Source organism: Lynx canadensis, chromosome B4 (assembly GCF_007474595.2).
Source record: "Lynx canadensis isolate LIC74 chromosome B4, mLynCan4.pri.v2, whole genome shotgun sequence".
Classification (NCBI taxonomy): Eukaryota; Metazoa; Chordata; class Mammalia; order Carnivora; family Felidae; genus Lynx; species Lynx canadensis.
In genome coordinates, this window is record NC_044309.1 from 65872439 (window position 1) to 65889450 (window position 17012).

The 17012-nt window shown below is 34.7% G+C and overlaps 1 protein-coding gene across 3 annotated transcripts in view; it reads right to left on the bottom strand.

The window, feature by feature from the left end:
- CPNE8 (copine 8) overlaps positions 1 to 17012 on the bottom strand; it is a 230647-nt gene that overhangs the window by 34842 nt on the left and 178793 nt on the right. For all 3 annotated transcript variants that reach the window (XM_030322174.1, XM_030322175.1, XM_030322176.1), the window contains exons 15-16: positions 10980 to 11161; positions 3873 to 4000 (exon numbers count right to left, since the gene is read on the bottom strand). In XM_030322174.1, coding sequence (XP_030178034.1) covers positions 3873 to 4000; positions 10980 to 11161 — 310 coding nt within the window. The remainder of the gene's footprint in view (positions 1 to 3872; positions 4001 to 10979; positions 11162 to 17012) is intronic.

Consider the following 17012-nt stretch of genomic DNA (forward strand, 5'->3'; position numbering starts at 1 on the left):
AAATAGAGTACAGATGACACTACTCACATAGGCTAATATAATTAGCTAGGATATGTTTTTCAAATTACAGGTAATGACCCATTAGTGGATTTTGAAATCAATTTTGTGGGTCAAGACCTGTATATATATATGAAAAAAAATAACAAAAAATAATAGAAATAGAAAGGGAAGGAAAATTTCCAGACTCATTTTATGAAGCCAGTATTACTTTGATTTCCAAACCAGAGACCCAGCAAAAAAAGAGAACTACAGGCCAATATCCCTGATGAATATGGATGCAAAAATTCTCAACAAGATACTAGCAAATCGAATTCAACAGCATATAAAAAGAATTATTCACCATGATCAAGTGGGATTCATTCCTGGGATGCAGGGCTGGTTCAATATTCGCAAATCAATCAACGTGATACATCACATTAATAAAAGAAAAGATAAGAACCATAGGATCCTGTCAATCGATGCAGAAAAGGCCTTTGACAAAATCCAGCACCCTTTCTTAATAAAAACCCTCAAGAAAGTCGGGATAGAAGGAACATACTTACACATCACCAAAGCCATTTATGAAAAGCCCACAGCTAATATCATCCTCAATGGGGAAAAACTGAGAGCTTACCCCTTGAGATCAGGAACACAACAGGGACGTCCACTCTCACTGCTGTTGTTTAACATAGTGTTGGAAGTTCTAGCATCAGCAATCAGACAACAAAAGGAAATCAAAGGCATCCAAACTGGCAAAAATGAAGTCAAGCTTTCACTTCTTGCGGATGACATGATACTATACATGGAAAACCCGATAGACTCCACCAAAAGTCTACTAGAACTGATACATGAATTCAGCAAAGTCACAGTATACAAAATTAATGTACAGAAATCAGCTGCATTCTTATACACCAATAAATGAAGCAACAGAAAGACAAATAAAGAAACTGATCCCATTCACGATTGCACCAAGAATCATAAAATACCTAGGAACAAACCTAACCAAAGATGTAAAAGATCTGTATGTTGAAAACTATAGAAAGCTTATGAAGGAAACTGAAGAAGATACAAAGAAATGGAAAAACATTTCGTGCTCATGGATTGGAAGAATAAATATTGTTAAAATGTCAATACTACCCAAAGCAATCTACACATTCAATGCAATCCCAATCAAAATTGCACCAGCATTCTTCTCGAAACTAGAACAAGCAATCCTAAAATTTGTATGGAACCACAAAAGACCCCAAATAGCCGAAGTAATATTGAAGAAAACCACAGCTGGAGGCATCACAATCCCAGACGTTAGCCTCTACTACAAAGCTGTAATCATCAAGACAGTATGGTATTGGCACAAAAACAGACACATAGACCAACGGAATAGAATATAGACTCCAGAATTAGACCCACCAGTGTATGGCCAACTAATGTTTGACAAAGCAGGAAAGAATATCCAATGGAAAAAAGTCTCTTTAACAAATGGTGCTGGGAGAACTGGACAGCAACATGCAGAAGAATGAAACTAGACCACTTTCTTACACCATTCACAAAAATACACTCAAAATGGATGAAGGACCTGAATGTGAGACAGGAAACCATCAAAACCCTAAAGGAGACAGCAGGAAAAAACCTCTCTGACCTCAGCCGCAGCAATTTCTTACTTGACACGTCTCCAAAGGCAAGGGAATTAAAAGCAAAAAATGAACTACTGGGACCTCATGAAGATAAAAAGCTTCCGCACTGCAAAGGAAACAATTAACAAAACTAAAAGGCAACTGACAGACTGGGGAAAGATATTTGCAAATGACATATTGGATAAAGTGCTAGTATCCAAAATTTATAAAGAACTCACCAACCTCCACACCCAAAAAACAAATAACCCAGTGAAGAAATGGGCAGAAGACACGAATAGACACTTCTCTAAAGAAGACATCCAGATGGCCACATAAAAAGATGCTCAACGTCACTCCTCATCAGGGAAATACAAATCAAAACCACACTCAGATACCACCTCAAGCTGGTCACAGTGGCTAAAATGAACAAATCAGGAGACTATAGATGCTGGAGAGGATGTGGAGAAATGGGAATCCTCTTGCACTGTTGGTGGGAATGCAAAGTGGTGCAGCCTCTCTGGAAAACAGTGTGGAGGTTCCTCAAAAAATTAAAAATAGAGCTACCCTATGACCCAGCAATAGCACTGCTAGGAATTTACCCAAGGGATACAGGAGTACTGATGCATAGGGGCATTTGTACCAAAATGTTTATAGCAGCACTTTCAACAATAGTCAAATATGGAAAGTGTCTAAGTGTCCATCAACTGAAGAATGGATAAAGAAGATGTGGTTTATATATACAATGCAATACTACTTGGCAATGAGAAAGAATGAAATATGGCCATTTGTAGCAACATGGATGGAACTGGAGAGTGTTATGCTAAGTGAAATAAGCCAGGCAGAGAAAGACAGATACCATATGTTTTCACTCATATGTGGATCCCGAGAAACTTAACAGAAGACCATGGGGGAGGGGAATGGGGGAAAAAAGTTACAGAGAGGAAAGGAGGCAAACCATAAGAGACTCTTAAAAGCTGAGAACAAACTGAGGCTTGATTGGGGGGGTGGGGAGAGGGGAAAGTGGGTGATGGGCATTGAGGAAGGCACCTGTTGGGATGAGCACTGGGTGTTGTCTGGAAACCAATTTGACAATAAATTGTATATTAGGACACCACAGAAATAAAAGAATAGGACACCATAGAAATAAAAAGGAAATATATGATAAGTATTATTCCATAAATAATCCTTTTTTTTAGTTGTTTGTGTCCAGAGTTGAGATGTAAAATTCATAACTTAAAACAGATTGTGGGTGGAAATATTTCAAAAACCTGAACTAATATTTCAAAAACACTCAGAAAATGGTCATCAATGTATCATTGTCAACCTGAGGTGGACTTCCACAGCAGAGTTCCACTGAGGTCAGCCCCAATACAGGGGTATTTTAGTATCTTGTCTATGTCCCAGATAATGGAAAGTAGAACACATTTAAGTCACTCATGATGTCCAGTATGGAGATGATTCAGTACCAGAACCTTTAAACAGAGAACTGAGTTTTCATATCACCTTTGTGCATTGATAAAATTATCCAAATGTAGTATATTTTCACGTTCTTACTACTTATTTGGAAGGACACAAAAGCTACAATTTTTAAATTTTCTAAAAATAAGGCAGCGTTTCATAGGATCTGCAACTGGGTCAAACCTTTTAGGGATTTTAAAAGTGGTGTCTAATTTATTTGTTTAGACACTGATGAAGAAAATGATAAGTGTGTGTACATTTTTACATTTAAATTTTTTTTCTAGAATATGTAGTTGGAATCATAAGCAATTATATTCTGAACTCAATACTATGTACTATATACAGGTAAAGCTCTGGGAATTCTTAAAATTAGCTATTATATTAATTTCAGAGTGGTTAAAATAATGTGCCCTATATTATCACTGAAAGACTTTAGTTGTCTTCATGGAATTTGGTCTCTTATTACTTCTATGTTACCATGGGACGTGATATTAGATTGAATGATTTACACCACTGAGATCATAATCGATCTTGTTATTGCTCTCATGGCTGCCTTTTCAAAGAATAGAACATTTTTCTTGGTTGAACAAATACAGGTTCTGATAATAACTAAGTGTATATTTTCTTCACTTGAGATTTTGCTGTAAAGTTCTAGCAAAGTATTACGATAGCTCAGTGGAGACTCTTCCCACTGTATCTTTTTCCTCATTTTCTTAGAGGTAAATTAGAAGAAAACACTTTCCATTTGTGGAGTCATGGTAACAATAATATAATTTCACTGCTGTCTGGGACACTGGGATAAACATCTTGTCTCCGTCCACTTACCTTGCTACATGATTAATTACAGGAGCGAAGTTGGTTGGCCCATACAGTTGTACAGATTTCAGACTCCTATAATAAGCCTCCATGACTCCTTCAATGCCATCACAGTAGGGATTTTGAGGGTTTCCATTCTGTAGAATTTACAGGCAAAAAAGAGTAAAAGTTAATAGTGTCTACAAAGATCAAATGAAAAAGAGAAAAGATATGTTGATACTCAAAGATTTTTTGGAAGCACATTTATATAATAGCAAAACATAATAAATGAAGTGGTCAACAATAGATTACAATGTATTATGTAGATTATGATATGATGAATCTAATATAGTCATTAAAAACTGATACTCTTCATAAAAAGAACCGCAGAAAATTCTAAATAATCTTGAGAAGCTGAATATCACAACATTCCATAATTAATGTCTTCATTTTACACATGTCTGTGAATATGTAGAGAAGAACATATAAAAATCCTGAAAAGGAGTAAATATTAATGGTGGTTAACTCTGGGTGATTACATATAATTGGTGGCTTTTTTTCATTCTTTAAACTATTCAGTCTTTTCTGAGTTTTCTGCAGTGATATCTATTAAAATCAAGAAAAAAAATTGCTATCCATTCAGTTTTACCTTATAGAAGGAAAAATATGAAACAACTGCCACATGCACATTTTCATGTTGCAATAACCCCAAGCAGAGAAGGAATGCAATTTGGTGTGAGAAATGTCAAGACAAGGTAAAAGGAATAGAATCAAAGAATCATCCATGTTCTTTAAGGGAAATGAGCTTGCCATTAGGTTCTTATTCTGGAGATGGCACCTAGAAGGGCAACTTTACACCTGGAGACCTAGACCAGCTTTTCCATACCTTAAATGCTTTGGTATTATGAGGGTTAATTCTCCTAGACCAGATTTAACAAATAACATGAAGCAGTATATTAGTTATCTATTGCTTTGTGGCAAATTACGTCAAAAGTTAGTGGTTTAAAACAGTAATTATTTCTTATCTCAACATCTTTTGGGTGTCAGCAGCAGCTTAATGGATGGTTCTTGTTCGGCATTTCTCATGAGTTTGCAGTCAGTATGCCAACCTGGACACCTGAGAGCTAAACCAGAGTTGCAGAATCTGCTTCCAAGAAGGCTCATTTAAATGGCTGACGGCAGGAGGTCAACATGGTCTCTCTGCAGGGCTGCTTGAGTGTTCTTACAACATGGCAGCAAACTTCCTCAGAATGAGCAATCCAAGAAGACAGCAAGAAGGAAGCCCCAATGCCCATTATTTTTTTTTTTAATTTTTTTTTCAACGTTTATTTATTTTTGGGACAGAGAGAGACAGAGCATGAACGGGGGAGGGGCAGAGAGAGAGGGAGACACAGAATCGGAAACAGGCTCCAGGCTCTGAGCCATCAGCCCAGAGCCTGACGCGGGGCTCGAACTCCCGGACTGCGAGATCGTGACCTGGCTGAAGTCGGACGCTTAACCGACTGCGCCACCCAGGCGCCCCACCCAATGCCCTTTATAAGCCAGTCTCATAAGATCCACACCATCACTTCTACTTTAATCTATTTGCTAAAAATGCATCCCTAAGTATAGCCTATGCTCAAGGGAAGGGGAGTTAGGCTCCACGTCTGAAAGGGGAGAAGTATTAAAAACTGTAGATACCTTTTAAAACACTAGAGACCTTAATTATATTTAAACATAGTTAATAATAATTTCATGATGCATGTTTATATCTGAACAATCACTGGCCATTTATAACTAAAATTTGTTGAATTTTATATACTAAGCTTTACACTAAAGCATTTACATGTATTATATAGATTTTATAACAACCCTAAAAAAAAAAAAAGCAGATAAAGTATTGTCATTATCTCCACATTACAAATGAAGAAACTAAGGCACTGAGAGCTTAGATAACTGTGCCCCAAAGTTATTTCAACCACTTCAATTTTGCCATTTCTGAGAGAGGAATTTTTACCCACTTTTTCCTATTAATTTTGTCTTTTCATCAAATTTTTTATTCATTAACTATCATGTCAATTTTTAAAAACATAAAAATAATAAAAGCCCTCATAATTTATAATAATATAGACCTCTTTATAATTTTATATTATACAATTGGTTACATTAATTGACTGAAATTATAATGTAAAAGCTTAATATTTAGCACAAAGCAGTTAATGATTGCTTTTGATGTTAATCTGAGCTGACCTATTTAACCTTCCTTTAAATAAAATTTTACAGTGTTCTTTCCTTTAATCAGATATGAAGCTGATTAAAATTAAAACTTATTATTGATTTTTAGCATATAAAAATGTATTCCATATCTGCCTTTAGGGGGAGAAATACAAACCAAGATGGTTCTGAGCAACTCTTTCATTATCCTTTTAACATTTTGACTAAGGGTTTATATTTCTAGAAAATAATATATTTTCTGTATTCCTGTGGAACTGAAATTACAAGGTCACCATTTTTCTCACCATTTTATTTCTTAGTGGAAAGATAATTAGTGGATGTTCTATTCATCATTATGGAATATTTAAAGCACTGATTTCTGGGGCACCTGGGTGGCTCAGTCGGTTGAGCGTCCGACTTCAGCTCAGGTCATGATCTCACAGTTCGTGGGTTCGAGCCCCGTGTCGGGCTGTGTGCTGACAGCTCAGAGCGTGGAGCCCGCTTCGATTTCTGTGTTCTCCTCTCTCTCTGCCTCTCCCCTGCTCATGCTCTTTGTCTCACAAAAGTGAATAAACATTAAAAAAAAATTATAAAGCACTGATTTCTGCATTAGTCCTAATTCTGTAATAAATTGCTCTAAGAATTCCTCATATGAGTTGGATGATAAAAATATTTATGATGTAAAATTATACACTTTTTAATATATGGTTGGCATATCAGGATTATTTAAAATAATTTACAGCTATTAAAATGAGATTTTCCTTTTAATAACAAAGTTATAATGAGTTACACAAAGATTTTTTTAAGTCTGTTTAAAACTCCTTTCACAAACCAATTATGTGTTAGTTACTAATTACTAACAAGCAATTAGTTTTTACTTGTTAAAACAAATTAAAATGAGCTCATGTGTGCAACTAGCCCAAAAGCACAGGATATTTTTGAAAATAAGTGCATTCAATTTTGTTGTTTATTAATGAAGGGGGCAGTGGATGCCCTATTTTATATTTCCATTTTAATTAACAACCTTTTCCATTTATAAAATAATGAATGTTAATTTGTAGAACACATAGCACATAAAGAGCAGAATTTGAAACGAGCACTACTCCCACAGTGCAGACTTAAGTGTGGGGAGGGACGTTGGGCCCTTCTTCATTTTCCCCTCCATTTGGTTCCCTGAAAGATTGTACTGAATATTTAGATTCAGTTCTAAAAGAGAAGACTATATATAGTCTCTGCTGCTGCCTAGAACCTATAATACTTTTCAGCAGGCCTAACAAGCTGACAAAATGTTGAACAGAAGCTCTAAGGAGTTGTTACTTTACTCTTTGAAACGTATCTGCTGCTGCCCAGAGATTGCTTACTGTGGGGAAAAGTCTCCCTTTTATTCAATAAATAAACATCTGTTGAGCTTCTATTTTATGCATACACTGTTAAGACCCTTGCTTGTTAAACTGTTAGCATCTAATTTTTTTTTAAATGTTTATTTTTATTTTTGAGAGAGAAAGACAGTGAGAGCCAGGGAGGGGCAGAGAGACAGAGAGAGGGAAACAGAATCTGAAACAGGCTCCAGGCTCTGAGCTGTTAGCACACAGCCCAATGCAGGGCTCGAATTCACGAACCATGAGATCATGACCTGAGCTGAAAGTCGGATGCTTAACCAACTGAGCCACCCAGCCGCCTCAAATTGTTAGCATCTAGATGGATGAGAACACACACACATGTTAAATTGTGCAGATATCTATAAATGACAAGATAAGTGAAAAGTAGGCCAGCACTTTTCGAGATCTAGTATGAAAAATCACTTGGACAGGTGTACCATTTCTCTATTGATCATTGCAGGAGACTTTCCTTTAAGGGTCACTGGCCTCATGCCCATTACAAATACTTCCTCTAAAGTTCCACACTATTATGCTATTATATTTTCGGTTATAACACCTTAAGGAGTCATCAAAATCACAATGGGAGGAGAGCAATGACTCCTTTTCACAACGTTTGTGCTAATGTGGTGGTACCAGCACATTCTTCCTTTCCTTTTCCCATTCCCTGTTCTTTTTCCACAATGGAATACATGAATATATTCTTATTCATATTTCAAATAAAAAGCTGGGGTTTATCTGGGACCCTTTGGATTAACAGCAAAGAAAACATAAAAAAATAAGTTTTTATGTTCAACTTTCAACATTTGTGTTAGCCCTAAACTCACCAATGAGGGATTAATTTTTAAGAAGGCCTCCCTTGCTAACTGAAAGATTACTTGAACTCAGTGTGATAAATAGATTAATGTTTATGAATATACATCACAAATTCTTACCATGAAAATATGAGGGTTTGTTAGGATTACAGAGTATATTAGTTGTTAGATTGATATGGGACAGTTTTTCTATTTGCCATTTCAGCACCTAGAGACAGTTAAGGATGAAGTTAACAGAACAGTTTAGCAAAAAATCAAATCAAATACTAACTCTTTGAAGACCTACTTAAGTCTTACCTGTCTTATTTACCCAAGAAAACAAAAGTGCTTTGAAAAAATTAATCAGTTAGTAATGTTAAAGTTCATGCGCTATCATCAGTGTTATTTTCATCTTCAATTTGGGGGACTATTTTTCATAACTTTAAAGGGGTATGATCTCTATCCTATAAGTATTTGAGTTGGGTTCACGAACTTTTAAGATGCAAATAATAAAAAAAAATCCTTCCATGGCAATAGATATTTGCATCGGTTTTGTTGTGAGGAAAGAATTTGGAAGTAGGAAAAGCAGAAAAAGAGAGGTTTAGAGAGAGAGATAAAAGGAAAAAAAAAACATACACAAGGGTGAGAAGAAATGTATGGAAGGAAAAATTAATAAGCCCCATTTAGTTTAACATAATTATTGTCTTTCTTAAGCTTTAAAATAGCTCATGACCTTTTTCCTGAAGCACTTAAGACTTAGCATCACATGAGTGATTTTCATGGTTTTATAAGTTTCTGGGAGATTTTAATTCTCTAAGACACAACAAAATCCCAATAGATATTTATTTTTATATGACAGTGGGAATGTGGCATGTGGGCTATTTCATGGAAGAAATAATTAAAGCCTCCAGCAACCTTTCCTGAAATTGTGTGGGCAATGGAATAGATAAGCAAGGATAAGTATAGCAATAAAAATGTAAAAATACTGCTCTTAAAAGATATTTAAGGAAGTTTAAATCTAATCATACAAAAGCTTCGGGAAGTGTGCGTGTGCATATGTATGTATCATAATCATACTATATCATGGTGTTAAAAAGCACATATCTGAGAGGTGGGATTCATATAGGTACTGTTATAAAATTTGCTTTAGTAGTAGTTAAAGAGCATGTATTCTAAAATAAGACTGATCTGGGTTCAAGTCCTGTCTTCTGGAATCCTGGTTAATTCCTGTGACCCTAAGCTGAATTACACAACACATGGGACACTCTTTAACTGTATTCAATGACTGACACTTCCTAGAGTGATGCAATGTGACAGTCATGATATACCTACCACACAGGAATTTTATGAAGACCATATAAGAAAATGATTGTAAATATTTGGCTTGACACCCAGTAATTACTCAAAAAATGGTAGTATTATTATTTTTATTTTGCTTGCAGAACTTCTAAAAAATCTCTGATTATGCATTGCTTCTGTAACATGAATAAAAACAGCAAAGACTTACAAAGATAATGGGGATGCAAGGATTTACTCCTGAAATGTATAGAGGGTAGGGAGGCACTTCTAAACAGAAAAAGCCAAAGTTTTTCCAAAATGACAGGCAACCATTCCTATATTGATTTTCCCATTATTTGATCAGAAAGTACAGGGAGAATAAGGCTGACTGGGTGTATAAGCATTATCTTTGTGGAGTTTATTTGGAAGACAGAGTGCATTATCTTCAATTATCAACATTGCTTATCTTCAATCACAAAATATGGACTAGATCTATGTAAACATTAACTAGATAGATATTTATTTCAGTCATATCTATTCCATTCTATTGAAATCATAATTATAGCCACAATTATTGCTTCACATTAAAAGAAATTAATTTTAGTCATAACTAATCCTTTAAATTTGAATATGGTAGATTAAGATAGTCACACATTCTTTGAGACAGCCTCCCATTGAGAGGTGAAGGTTACTTTGAAACTTGGCTGGCCTTAGTGATTTGCTTGACTAAGAGAATTTAGCAAAAACAACTTTCTGGGATTTCTAATGCTATGGTATAGAGAGCCCTGCAGTTTCTGCCTCAGCCTTTTAGAATACTCATTCTGGGGAAGCTGGCTGCCATGTAAGAAATCTGACTACCAAGAGATGGCCATACTGTGCTGAGGTCCATGATAACCACATGGGCAGGTCATATGTTGAAAAAGGGAGAGATGTCCAGGCAACTCAGCTATTTCAGTCATCTTGAGTATCAGATATGAGCAAAGAAGCCATCTTAGGGGACATGCTGGCCCCAGAACACATGATATAGAGAAGAACTGAGCAATCCAACCAACAGCCAGAATGAAGCCCAGATATATGGTTCTAGTCAACAATTCCAGCCACCTCTAGCCAATCAAGGCATCCTACTTAAGACCCCAGACATCTTGAAGAAATATATCATCTCCTATTGTATTCTGCTTAAATTCCTGACTCCAAAATTATGAGTATATGAAATGGTGTTGGTTTATGCCTCTAACTTTTAAGGAGTTCGTCATATAGCAATAGACAACCAGATTAGACCCTCTGAAACCAGATGGACTATAGATATATTTATTACTAATCTATTTCACTGTCTTTTTCTTCCATTATATCACACTTCTAAATCAATCATTTTGCAAAATTGAGCTGAGTCTATAGTCAAAAGAGTTGCTACATGACTGACTAAAGCATAAGTAGTGAACCAACATTAAAAGATATTATTTTTTTCAAAAGATCAAATCCTTGTGATGTACTCTTACCAAAGCAAATTCATGAGATATCCTTCCATCTGGAGGCAGTTTTGCACCAAAACCTAGAGCTGGGAACATTTTATCACTGTCATAATCTTGAACGATTTCTCCCACTGCTTTCAGGGCCATTCCATAGGCATTCAGTTGGTAAGGATTCATGTAATGGAGAGAAGTGGGCTGGGCAGGGTTGCCTGATGACAGAAAAAAATATTTCAAACATAACTGATTAAAGATGTCATTTTCTTGACAACATTTTCTTGATGTCTATTTCAGAATGAAATACTTAAAATTATGTTTTCTGCCTACATCCATACTATGTCAAATAGTTTCTTTTTGGATGGATATTAACACAGAAATAGTTATTACATTATACAGACATGTAGAAAGTTTTCCAAAGATATGCCAAAGCATATGCAGATTTTGTCAGAAATTATTCCTCACTGTCAATGCCACAGGCTATTTTTGAATCTCATTTACAGAAGAAGTATTTAAATACTTTTGTTAAACTGATTTTATTGTCATCTTTATTTTTAAAAAATCATGTGCCTTTGCCTTGAATCCTTATACCTATAATTAAAGGACTCAACTGATTTAATGGGCTTCAATAATTACAAAGCTTCTTAAAGTTCTGTTACAAACATAAGTTGAATATTTGAGAAATATCCCAATTTAATCACTTAAAGAAAAGAAAGCATAGCGATTTTCAAATTCAAGCTAATTAAATATCTGTATTTGAAAAATTATTCACTGTTTCTAACTATACATTAAACTGAGAGTCAGAAGGCTCAAAGTCCAGTCTCAGAATTTTCAAGACAACACCTATAAAATGTCTGCAATAAATCCTAACACAGTGTTTACTGAAGGACAAAATGAGATTATGTGTGAAGTGATTAAAAATACCAAAGCTCCATAGAAATGTAAGGCTTAACTGCTACTGTTATTACTGTCTGGGTCATCCACAAGGTTCTGAAATTTCAATATACTTATACTCTATAGGGTGTTGGATTTGAATAGAGATGAATTTGAGTCAGAAAGAAATATGCGTGCTACACTCAAATACATTGAGATTCACATTGAGTTGTCCTAATTACCAGCACAAAGGCTGCTTGAAAGTCCACTTAGTTTCTTAAGTGAAAATGGAAAGTTAAATGGAACTTGTAATAGCACATAAAGCTCAATTCTACATTAAAACATTGCCTGAAGAAGGAAAGCCTCAGGGCACAGTTCTTTTCTGATAAGAAAAAAAAAAAAATAATAATAATCAGCACTTGTGATCCAAAGAGAAACAAAATTAAGAAGAGATATCCCCTTGGTTTATAATACATATAATTGTACACAGAACATTTTTGGTCTAAAAATAATGCATTACATAAATGCAATTGTATTTCCAAAGGATTACCCGCATTCAAGGGCTGGCCCCACATGACAAAATTTCTGAAAAAGTATCTTCTGACCAAATAGCCTTAACATTCATTCCTCTCGATTTGACTAAACTTTGGAAAGAGTTCTTCATAAATATAGACCCCTGACCTTCCTTTTCTTAGAGCATTTGCTTTACAAAACTTGCAATTATAAATTCTTTCTCTGCACCTTTGAGATGTAAATCTTCTACTACCCAGGGATGTCTTTCTCTAGGACCTGGAGACATCCCTTTGAAATGTAATCATGGAGAAAGAGAGCACTCCTATCTCCTAGTCCATTTGGGAAGGTAGGAGCCTAGCTTCAATAAGTGCTGACTAGCAAACAGACCAATGACCCCTGTAAGGTCCCTCAGTACTTTTCCATTAGATCACAGAAGCACTTAAAATCCCTCCCACCTTTTGTTTTAGAGGAGTTGAGTTCAATTTTTTCCCTATATCCCAGTAGACTTGACCTCCAGTAGACTTTCCTCTATGTCAACAGTCTTGAATAATGTCTTCCTTGCCCGTTTAAATTGTCTGGTGCAATTTTTCATTGACACTTTATTCTAAAATTAGAATTTTGCACTTGGTCAAAAGCCCACTGGAGCCACAGGGGAGCAATATCATTACTTGACTAAGTGGTTATCTAACACAACTCTCAAATATAAGAAGAGTTGTTACCTATTGGCTGTAATAAGGCGACTAATTCTATCTCATTAAGAAAATCATAACTTAAAATTAAAATGCAAATACCACTCATACCCTAGCATGTCTAAACATCTTCGCCTATCATGCAGATCAGGGCTGGATCCCACTCATGCAAGGACGTCACTTCTTTCCGGCATCTGTGTCAGACCAGTCTCTTCACTGTATCACTAATGATATCTTCCTTCCTATCTCTGCCTCTCACTTGCCACCTTGTCCTGAAATTCACTTCATTCTCTGCAGCTTATGTTTTATTTGCACCAGACAACCTTCCTTGTTTATTCCAACACTTATAGTCTTTTCTCTCCTACTCAAATGCCTCTTGTGTTCTGCACCACAAAATCTGGCAATTAAAAATTTGCCGAATTGTCCATTCTTTGAATCTGGGACCATGTTTGTATTATCTCTGTATCTGCAACAATGCATATGAAAATGAACTTGTGGTAGGTTGATAACACTGGGGCCCAAGTTACATGAATAGTAATTATGATAGCAGGGAATTTAACATGTATTGAACACCTTACTTCAAGGTAAGTCCTTCAACAAACCTACAACATGGGTACTATTTTATTGTACCCATTTTTCAGATTAAATAACTTACCCCTACTGGCATAGTAAAAATTGATAAAATTCAAATGTAAATCTAGGCAGTCAGATTCCATAATGTTTATTCATAGCTAGAACTCTATACTTAAGGATTTTGTAATACTTTAAACACTGGATATAATGAAACTTATATTTGATTTTGTTTTAGAGTTACATTATACCTTTATAAAAAATCACACTTGAATACATTCTTGTTAAGGAAGTTTTATTGATATATAATTCACATAATTTACAGTTCAGCCATTTGAAATGTACAATTGAATGATTTTTAATATATTCACAGATAATTACAACCATCACTCTGATTTTAGAACATTTTTATTACCTCAAAAAGAAACACTGTACCTATTCACTATTGCTCCGTTATCATTCCATGCAGCCCAGCTCTAAACAATGATTAATCTACTTTCTGTTTCTATCAATTTGCTTATTCTGGACATCATATATAAATAGATTAATATGTAGTGTTTTGTGACTAGCTTCTTTCACTTAGCATGATGATTTCAAGGTTCACTTATGTCCTACTATGTAGGACTAGCGTTTTGTGACTAGCATCTTTCACTTAGCATGATGATTTCACTTATGTCCTACTATGTATCAGCACTTCATATTTCATTCCTATTTATTCCTGAATAGTATTCTCCTATATGAATATACCACATTTTGAAAACCATTTATTAGTTGATGAATATTTGGACTGTTTCCACATTATGGCTATTATGCTGCTATAATCTTTTGTGTACAAGGTTTTGTGTGGACATATGTTTTCATCTTTCTTGTGTATTCATCTAGGGGTGAAATTTCTGGGTCGTATGGTTACTGTATGTTTAACAACTTGAAAAACTGCCAATGTATTTTCCAAGGTGGCTGCACCATTTTACATTCTCACATACAGTGCATGAGGCTTCCAATTTCTCCACATCCTCATCAACACTCATTATGCCTGGATTATAGCCATTCTAGTGGGTGTGAAATATTATCTCATTATAGTTTTGATTTGCATTTCCTCATGCCTAAGTTTACTCAGTATCCTTTCATGTGCTTAACGATCATGGGTACATCTTTTATGGAGAAAGGTCATTCAGATCCTTTGCCCATTTTTAAATTGGGTTATTTGTCTTTTTATTGAATTATAAGAGTTCTTTATATGTTCTAGATACAAATCCCCTATGAGATGTATGATTTGCTAATATTTGCTCACATTCTGGGGTTTGTCTTTTCACTTAGTTAATAGTATCCTATGAAGAATAAAAGAGTTTTTATTCTGATGGAGTTCAACTTAATTTTTTTTCTTTTGTTACTTGTGTTTTAATGTCATTTAAGAATCAACTGTCAAATCCAAGATCATGAAGGTGTATCCCTATGTTTCCTTCCAATAGTTTATACTTTTAGCCTTTACATTTAAGTCTTTGATCTAGTTTGTGTTAATTTTGTTTTTGATATGAGAAAAAGGTCGAACTTCAATCATTTGCATGTGGCTATCCTGTTGTCCCAGCACTGTTTGTTAAAAAGACCATTTATTCTTTCCTCTATTGAATTGTCTTGACACCTTTCCCAAATCAGTTAACCTTAGTCTCATGGGTTTATCCCTGGAATCGCCATTCAACTTCATGGAACTATATATCTATCTTTATACCAGCGTCATGCTGTCTTGATTACTGTTGCTTTGCAGTAAGTTTCAAAAACGGGAAGTATAAACATTCCTACTCTGTTCTCTCTTTTCATGTCTGCCTGCTTTGGCTCTTCTGTGTCCCTTGAACTTCGATATGAATTTTTGAATCATCCATTTATTCAAAAAAGGCCTTTCAGGTTTTGACTGAGATTGCATTGTATCTGTTGATTGCTTTGGGAAATGTCCTCTTAACAGTTGAGTTTTCCAATCCATGAAAACTGTATATTTTTCTATTTATTTAGATCTTTAATTTATTTCAATAATTTTTTTCAGAGTATAGTTTCTAGAGTATAAACTTTGCACTCACTTTGTTAAATTTTTCCTAAGTATTGCATTACTTTTGATACTGTCCATAGAATTTTCATAATTTCATTTTCAGACTCTTCATTGGAAATACATAGAAAAAGACCAGGTTTTTATATATTGATCTTTTATTTTTCCATCTTGCTAAGTTCATTTCTTAGTTCTAATAGATTTTTAGTGAATTGATTCCTTAGGGTTTTTGTACACAAGTCTATGTCATCTGCAAATAGAAATAGTTTTACTTCTTCCTTTCCAACCTGGATTTTTTTTTATTTCATCTTGCCTGATTGCCATGACTACAACTTCCAGTAGAATGCTGAACAGAAGTGGCAGAAGCAGTCATCCTTGCCCTATTCCTCATTTTAGGGGAAAGCATTAAGCTATGCTAGGTATGGGTTTTTCATATTTTCCCTTCATAAGTTTAGTAAGTCAATTTCAATTCCTAGTTTGTTAAGTGTTTTTATCATGAAAATATGTTGGACCTTGCCAAATGCTCTTTTCTGCACGAATTGAGAGAATGATGTGATTTTTACATTTTCTTCTATTGACATGGTATGTTATTTGCTTTTTGAATCCTAAGCCAACCTTGCATTCCTGAGATAAATTTTACTTTCTTAGGATATATAATTTTCTTAATATGTTGGTGGATTCAGTTTGCTAGTGTTTTGTTGAGTGTTGTTTAGTTTTTCTTTTCTTTTCTTTGTCTAGTTTTGATATCAAGGTAATACTAACCTCATAGAATCAGCTGGGAAGTATTCTCTCCTTTTCTATTTTTCGTAAGAGTTTGTGAAGAATTGATGGCAACTCTTCTTTAAATATTTGGTAGAATTCACCAGTGAAGCTTATATGGACATGGACCCTGATAAACTGTGAGGGTATTTTTTTTATTCCAAATTCCATCTCTTATTATAGGTCTATTCAGATTGTCTATGTCTTTTTAAGTCAGTTTCAGTAGCTTGTGTCTTCCTATTCAATAGATTCTTGCTCTTCTAGTTGTGCTAATGTTCATTAGTGAATAAAAGTAGTGTTTTAAATCATTTAGACTTTGTTTTATTCTATGTTTCATGTTTTACTAAATAAAATACATGAATAAAAATAATTAACTTGAAATCATAGTGTTGAAGAATAAACTTAATATTTAATCAAAGGTGAGTTCAATTAGAATTTGGTCTCATCTCTATTCTTAATTCTAGTACTAACAAGCCAAGATGCATTTAGTAAAATGATTTTATGAATATGAGTTTCCTCATTTATATAAGAGGATGATTGGAGTAAGTGATCTCTAAGGTTCTTTCTTACCTGAAAATTCTACTATTTTGTGAAATGTGAGTCACTGAGAGAAATGTGAGGTAAAGG